This window comes from Myotis lucifugus, unplaced genomic scaffold (genome assembly GCF_000147115.1).
Source record: "Myotis lucifugus unplaced genomic scaffold, Myoluc2.0 scaffold_21, whole genome shotgun sequence".
NCBI lineage: Eukaryota > Metazoa > Chordata > Mammalia > Chiroptera > Vespertilionidae > Myotis > Myotis lucifugus.
Genome location: NW_005871069.1, coordinates 7,121,389 through 7,129,823, shown reverse-complemented (window position 1 = coordinate 7,129,823; position 8,435 = coordinate 7,121,389). Strand labels below are relative to the sequence as shown.

Below are 8,435 nucleotides of genomic sequence, written 5' to 3'. Positions count from 1 at the left end.
ACCAAATGATTTTTAAAGCTTTTGCCTTAGAAACAGAATCATAAATTCTTTCTTTTTTTTAAATCTTCACTAGAGGATATGCTTACAGAGAGGTGGCCTGGGGGGGGGAGAGGAAGAGGTGAGGCGGCTGGGGGCAGGGAGAGATAGAGAAATAGAGAGAGAGAGAGAGAAAGAGAAAACATTGATGGATTTCCTCCCACATGCACCCCCACCAGAGATGAAACCTGCAACCCAGGTACGTGCCCCGACTAGGAATCCAACCCAGAATCTTTTTGGTGTATGGGATGACGCCCAACCAACTGAGCCATACCTGGCCAGGGCACTGACATAAATTCTTAATTTCTGATAATGGTCTTATGTTGCTGTACTTAAATTTGCTTTGTTTTATGATGAAAACTAGAGGCCCAGTGCACAAAATTCGTGCACTCAGGGGAGGTCCCTCAGCCTGATTGCGAGAGGGCCAGGCTTTAGGGACCCCACTGGTGCACAATCGGGGCCGGGGAGGGACCGCAGGAGGGCTCCAGGGTGTGTCCAGCCTGTCTTGCTCAGTTCTGGTCAGCCGGACCCCAGCAGTAAGCTTACCTACAGGTCAGATCGTCTGCCCCATGGTGGTCAGGGCACGTCATAGCGACTGGTCGATTGTCTGCCCCCTGGTGGTCAGTGCACATCATAACGAGCAGTTGAGTGGCCTTAGCATATCATTAGCATATTACGCTTTGATTGGTTGAATGGCCAACTGGATGACCGGATACTTAGCATATTATATTAGGCTTTTATTATATAGGACTAGAGGCCCGGTGCACAAAAATTTGTGCACTCGGGGGGGGGGGAAGGGGGGGTCCCTCAGCCCGACCTGTGCCCTCTTGCAGTCTGGGACCCCTCGGGAGATAACGACCTGCTGGCTTAGGCCTACTCCTGGGTGGCAGAGGGCAGGCCCAATCCCTAGGTGCAGCCCCTGGTCAGGCTCAGAGCAGGGCTGATTGGGGAGTTGGGCACCGCCCCCTGTCACTCACAGAGCAGGGCCAATCAAGGCAAGGGTCAATGGGGAGGTTGCGGTGCACCCCCTGTGATGCACAGAGCAGGGCCAATCATGGGGTTGGGGCACTGCCCCCTGTCACTCACAGAGCAGGGCCAATCATGGGGTTGGGGCACTGTCCCCCCCCCCCCCCCCCCTAGACACGCACAGAGCAGGGCCATCAGGGGCTTGGGGAGCTCCCCCCTGTCACGCACAGAGTAGGGCCGATAGGGGAGTTAGGGCACCGCCCCCTGTCACACACAGAGCAGGGCGGATAAGGGGGTTGGGGCGCCACCACTGTCACACTCAGGGCAGGGCCGATGGGGAGGTTATGGCTCTACCCTGTCACACACAGAGCAGGGCCTGTGGGGGGGGGGGGGTTTGGGGCGCCACCCCCTGTCACACACAGAGCAGGGTTATCAGGGGGTTGGGACGCCACACCCTGTCACACACAGAGCCACAGGGCGATCACGGGGTTTGGGCGCTGCCCCTTGTCATGCTGATCCAGTGCCAGGAGACCTCGAGGCTCTGCTGATCCCGGTGCTGGGAGGCATATTACCCTTTTACTATATAGGATAGAGGCCTGGGGGCCGGCTGGTTTGCCCTGAAGGGTGTCCTGGATCAGGGTGGGGGTCCCCACTGGGGTGCCTGGCCAGCCTGGATGAGGGGATGATGGCTGTTTGCAGCTGGTCACACACCCTTCAGGGTGGGGGTCCCCAGTGGGGTGCCTGGCCAGTCTGGGTGAGGGGCTGAGGGCTGCCTTAAGGCTGGCAATTGACTGAAGCTCCCAACCACTCCTTTTTTTCTTTTTTTTTTTTTCTTCTGGGCCAGCTTTAGCTCTGGCTCTAGCTCTGAGGCTTCCGCTGCTGGTTTGTTTGCCGTTCTATAATCGAAACAATGTATAATTTCAGCTCTGAGATCCCAGCCGGCTATATTTGTTACAGAGTTTCAAACTGCCAGCTCAGAGGCCTGCAAGTCAGGCGGGGAACGTTGGAGTCTGCAGTCACGGGAGCAAGCAAGCCTCATGTTCGCTTCCAGCTGCCTGGCTGCCGGCCGCCATCTTGGCTGACAGTTAATTTGCATAAGGATATGCTGATTAGCCAATGGGAAGGGTAGCGGTCGTATGCCAATTACCATTTTTCTCTTTTATTAGTGTAGATTATTATGTGGAATCATGGCTTTCAGAGCATACATGCATTTCTACAAGCAATTTCATTTATCTCTTAAGTGAACAAAAATAAAATATATTAATTTTATTAGAACAGATTTTTAGTTCTTATGAAAAAATTTCAAAATTTAAAATATGAAAAATAAAGAACTTTTAATGTTTTTTAGAAATCAATGAAAGGATTCTACTTTGCGAAGCTGTACTATGAAGCTAAAGAATACGATCTTGCTAAGAAGTAAGTACCAAACTAAACATGCTTTAGTTTTCTAAAATCATGTTCTTTGAAATGGGTAAAAAACTGTTGCTGTTTTTTAGCAGTTCTTCCTAAGTATGTCCTGGAAATAAGGGATTCATCACTAAGACTGATCTTAAGGACTAGCCTAGATTCCTTGGAGATTGAGCCTGGAATGAGTATTTTCTGCATGCCTACCAAAGGCAAATTGTTTGCCTTAAAATACTTTTTCTAAAGATTGTCCTGGGTTAGAATAAAAGACAACCATGCTTGTATCTTAATTTCTTCCTGGTTACATATCTGGTACATTATCAGCTGGAAAACAGCAGTGAATACAAAATTAAACTTTGATTTCTGGACAGGAGTATAGCTTGTATAAAAGATTTTTAATTTACTCAATAGGTCATACTGAGGCTTTGTCTCACACATAGTATGGTCAAGGAGGCTGTTGATCTGATTTGCTGATTTGCAGTTGTGGAAAGGAGGAAATGAAGAGGGAGGTAGATATTAAAGGCATATATGGGAAGATGGAAATGCTGATAAGGAAAGTGAGAGCACTTTTATTTAATAGCATTGGGCTGTTAACCCTCCTTATTAATGTGACACTTTTTGCTTCATTGTTGCCCTTAGGATATTACTCACTGAATCTAGAAGATATTTCCTTATTTTTTAGTTGTTACTTGGTTTAAGAAATGAAAATGACCTGTATTTGATACTATATTTAGTAATTTTTTCTGTGCTCTAGTTTAGCTGGATACACAGTACTGTTAGATATTGTTTTCTTGTTTTAAGATAATTACATTCTCTTAGTTGTTATTTGGGAAATTGTTGCTCTTTAGTATTCACATTATGATGACTTAAAATATTTACTCTAATCACTTTCTGATTTGTATGCAAACTCTTTAGTGTTTTTCCAAAATGTAATCAGGAAGAAAAAACAGTTCATGTATTCATTTATTATATGTGGGTAGCACTGGAAAAACCATTTGATAAATGTAGCATTTAGTGGTAATAGTATGTTGTCAGCTTTGTATGTGTGTTTGTGTTTAAGTATTATCCTTTTGTGTTTGAGTACTTTGAGTTATCTTCATATTCTAGTTTAAATAGTGGTAGTCAGTAATTTTAATAATATAAATTAGTTGAGTGATTGCTTTGGTTTAAGATATACCCTTCAGTTATTTAAATATAGCTGTAAATGTGATTATTTAAAGATTACTTTTTTAAATATTGTTTTTAAACAGATACATATCTACATATATTAATGTGCAAGAAAGGGATCCCAAAGCTCACAGGTTTCTTGGTCTTCTTTATGAAGTGGAGGAAAACATAGACAAAGCTGTCGAATGTTATAAGGTAAACTATAAGATTAAAATTTAGGCTTTGTACAGCCAAACACACGATGCCCAGGGTAATTTATATTAAATAATTCAGATATTTATTATGGATGTCATGAAAACAAGGTATCACAGTACTATTAAGTGACACAGCTTAGCCCTAGCAGTTTGGCTCAGTGGATAGAGCGTTGGCCTGCAGACCAAAGGATCCTGGGTTTGATTCTGGTCAGAGGGCACGTACCTTGGTTGCAGGCTCCTCCCTGGCCTGGGTTCTGGTTGGGACTTGTATAGGAGGCAACCAGTCGATGTGTTTCCCTCACATCGATGTTTCTCTGTGTCTTTCCCTCTCTCTTCCACTCTCCCTAAAAAGCAATGGAAAAATATCCTCAGGTGAGGATGAACAAAACTAAACAAAAGAGAACAAGTGGCACAGCATGGAACTGATTTTAAATTATTTGGCCCAAAGTACACTATAATTTGTAATTAATAGGTTAGCACTTTGAGAAGAAGAATACCTATAAATTTTAAGCCTAATGTGGTCAGAAATGCTGTTCTTATATGTGTGGTTTTCTTTCTTTTTTTCCTTCTTCCTGACATATCTAATAAAAACATACTTTTTATTAATTTATCTTCAAAAATATTTCAGGACATTAAGTTTAATTGTATAAACTTTGAAATAGCATGTTATCATTTAGGAACAGAGTTTTTCATGTGTATATATGAGTATCTGTACTTTAGGAACCCTACTAATTTATTATTTATTTTCTGATATCAGCGTTCAGTGGAATTAAACCCAACACAAAAAGATCTTGTGTTGAAGATTGCAGAATTGCTTTGTAAAAATGATGTTACTGATGGAAGAGCAAAATACTGGGTTGAAAGAGCAGCTAAACTTTTCCCAGGAAGTCCTGCAATTTATAAACTAAAGGTAAAAAAGGGGAATAAAACATGATAAAAGCAGTTGGGAAAACTAAAGGAAATCACAACTATTTCTAATATTTGGAGTTAAATGACTTTTCAATAGGAGACATTAAAATATTGTGTGTGTGGGTGGGGAGTTGATGGGTAATGGGTGAAGGTGGTCAAAAGGTATAAACTTCCAGTTATAAGATGGTTAAGTTCTGGGGATGTAATATGCAGCATGCATGGTGACTATTAACAATACTATGCTGTATATTTGAAAGTTGATAGAGTAGATCTTAAAAGTTACTATCATGAGAAAAACTAATTTGTAACTCTGTGAGGTGATGTTATCTAAACTTACTGTGGAAATCATTTTCCAGTATGTATATATCAAATTATTATGTTGTATATCTTAAACTAATACAATGTCATATGTCAATTATACCTCTAAAAAATAATGTCAAAAAAATATTTTTCTTCAAAACTTTCTGAGCATATGCTGTCTTATTAGGCACTATTATGGTTTACAAATGGTATCTCACTTACTCTTACTCAATTATTAACATTTTAGGGATTTACAGTTTTATAACTAGATGGTGGAGCTAATAATTAAATCAAGCTGTTCGATATAAAATTTTTACTTCATTTGGTAAAAATTATCCATAGGATGACAATTTAGGGTTATTACTATCTAAAAGTGGAAAGGATTGTGTTATGGGATAGTGAGGTTTTCAAGCAAAACTTCAATGACAGTTTCTCTATGATGTTACAGGTAATTACTAAAAATGATAGGAAGTTGTTGCTTATATATTAACCAATTCTGATTGTTATTCTTTACTGAATATAATATACTGGTTTGCAAAATAACTCTTGGATAAAGTCTTTTCAAATGTGCTAGCTAAATGGAATTTTAAGTGTATATTGTTTTTAAGAACCCCCCTACCTTCATTATACATGTTTCTGATAGAATTTTAACAACTTTTTATTAGGAAATAATTATAGGTTTTTCACCGGAAGTTGTAAGATTGCACAGAGAGGTCATGTGTATACTTCATCCAACTTTCTGTAGTGGTTACATCTTACGTAACTACAGTATAATGTAGACCTGGGAATTTGACATTGGTACAGTGTCTATGTATAGTTCTTTTAAATTTTATTACATGTATAGATTCATGTCCAGCTGGTGTGGCTCAGTTGGTAGGTGTCGTCTCATGCACTAAGGTTGCCATTTCGATTCAGGGTACATGCCCGGGTTGTGGCTTGATTCTGGTAGGGAGCATGCAAGAGGCAGCCAATCAATGTTTCTCATCAATGTCTCTTTCTCTCTCTCTCTCCCTCCCCCTCCTCTCTTTCTAAAATCAATAAAAAATATTTTAAAAATCTATAAATTCATGTCATCACCACTGCAGTCATGATACAGGCTTATTAAGTTTTTTTCTCTCTGTGAGAAGCAGCTGGGTTTAAAATATTAATCTAAAATGTTAGGTCTAAGTGTGTAAATTTCTTTACCCTATTACCTTTGTGTTATGCCTCAAACACAATTCCCCTATTAGCCATGACAGTTCAGTCCATTTGGTGACAGTGACATTAAGGAGCATTTATAATGATAGGAGATTATTTTTCTTGCCGTGTATCAAAAGTTAGAGAGATGCTTCCGCAGGATCCCGGATTTGTTTAATAACTCTTTAAAGATGTTCTTTAAAGCTAAACCTTTCTTACATGTAACTTTTTAGCAAAGGAATTCTGGTTTTTAAAGTTTAAGGCTTAAGGGAAATAGTCTTTTGGCATTTATTTAATGAATGAAAATATTGGTATGAGATCTTGAGTATGAGAGTAGAATTTTTGAAAAGCATTCATATTGGTGTTCATCTTTACTTATTTCTTTTTAAACATACACTTGAAATCTAGTGCTTTTTGCAGAAATGGAAAGGCCAAGTGTAAGTTTATGGAAGTGATTGAGAAGAAGTGAGCGATTGGTAAGGAGAGAGGGCAATGAAAAAAATAGCTCTTATAGAGAGCTTGGTCTTTGCTAGGTGAAGGGAGCAGAGAGAAGTAAGTATAAGTAGATATGGCAGAATGGAATTTACATCTGATGGCTTCAGTTTTCTCATGAAGAATGAATTGTAATCATAAGTTGAAAGTGAGGGTTGAAGGAAAGTATGGGAAATTTGAGGAAAGAGGAGGTGTATGAAGTTATATTTTTAAGGAATGGAGAAAGTGAGTCTATTAAAGGTACAGTAGGATTTGTTCTAGGCATTACCAGTTTGAGATTTCCTAAATTTCCAAATGCCCTTAGTGGCACAGCTGTTATTGTAGAGATACAGAGAACACAGATGATAGGCTTCTTCTAAGGAAAGACATGGAATTAATTGAGAGGATGTGTAAGCAAGTAGCAATTATGGATATTGGGATTATGGCATTTTAACTTAACAAAGAACTGTGTGTGTGTGTGTGTGTGTGTGTGTGTGTGTGTGTGTATGTTTTATGGAATACTAAGACTTGGTGATGTCACTGTATTGAATGGAGCTTTCATGTAGTAGATGTAAATATATGTGGCAGTGAGGTTATGTGAGTTCCTAGTGAGGTGGAAGAGTAAGAGGAGTGTGGTGGTCTGATTGGTATGACCAAAATACATATTTTGAAGACCTTTGTCAGTGTCAAATGGATGGCTGAGGCTGGAGTTGTAGAACCAGTGGGGATGAGGTAATTAAAGAACTGAGTAGCCAGGCAGTTATATACCTTGTACATCTTTCAGTTGATAATGACAGTAATTGATAATAACCAATGACAGTAAAGGATGAAGGGAGAGTTTTCTATTCCAATTGCTAATGAGGAGGAGTAGATGGAGTAGCTGGATAGCATGTCCTTTAGAGAGCAGGGTTCTAAACAGGTATGAGTAGATATTATTTGGAAGTGACATTGGGTGTGAATAGGTCACAAACCCCACTTCCTCTACTTGTATGTAGGTTAGCAGAGAAAAAGCTTCCATGGCAGAGAAATGATGGCGGCTATCTCAAGTTATACACCATTCAGTTAAGACCAGAGAGTGAAGACATTGAGAAGATAGTGAACAGTAGGAGCTCCAGTGTAAGAGCATAGTGGGCAAGGGACTGAGTCAGATTTAGGGAGATCCAGAGCAGTTTGAGAATAAGGACCTGGTATGAGGATTGATGGGAGGCCTAGGCTCTGATAATGACTGGGATGGGTGTACAAGGATGGGTAGTAGTCCTGGTAGTCTCTGAGGTGAAATGGACAACTATATAATTGCAGATGTTTACACATAACTTTTTTGAGGTTTAGCTTCAACTCTGAAGGGGCTAATAAAGTATGTAGGATAGTATTTCTGGTTTCAATTTAGTGAAGCTAGACACGGTAGAATGGTGCTCACAGGAGCCATGATGTGTTTAAAATTGCACAGGTGTTTTTCTAAATTAATGATTTTTTATTTTAAATTAGGAACAGCTTTTAGATTGTAAAGGTGAAGATGGATGGAATAAACTTTTTGACTTGATTCAGTCAGAACTTTATGCAAGACCTGATGATGTCTATGTGAACATTCGACTAGTAGAGCTGTATCGCTCAAATAAAAGATTGAAGGATGCTGTGGCCCACTGCCACGAGGCAGAGAGAAACGTAGCTTTGCGTTCAAGTTTAGAATGGAATTTGTGTGTTGTACAAACCCTTAAGGTAGGTAAACATTGCTGGGTCTCTACACTTCTATATAGATAATTACCATACATGCCTTTAAGCAGTGCTCCCCAAGATAGAAATTTCTTTTATTTA

General features: G+C 39.9%; 1 protein-coding gene across 4 annotated transcripts in view; it reads left to right on the top strand.

The window, feature by feature from the left end:
• LOC102437255 (E3 SUMO-protein ligase RanBP2) overlaps positions 1-8,435 on the top strand; it is an 85,513-nt gene that overhangs the window by 18,906 nt on the left and 58,172 nt on the right. For all 4 annotated transcript variants that reach the window (XM_006085736.3, XM_023751423.1, XM_023751426.1 and 1 more), the window contains exons 2-5: positions 2,351-2,418; positions 3,657-3,768; positions 4,525-4,677; positions 8,109-8,339. In XM_006085736.3, coding sequence (XP_006085798.1) covers positions 2,351-2,418; positions 3,657-3,768; positions 4,525-4,677; positions 8,109-8,339 — 564 coding nt within the window. The remainder of the gene's footprint in view (positions 1-2,350; positions 2,419-3,656; positions 3,769-4,524; positions 4,678-8,108; positions 8,340-8,435) is intronic.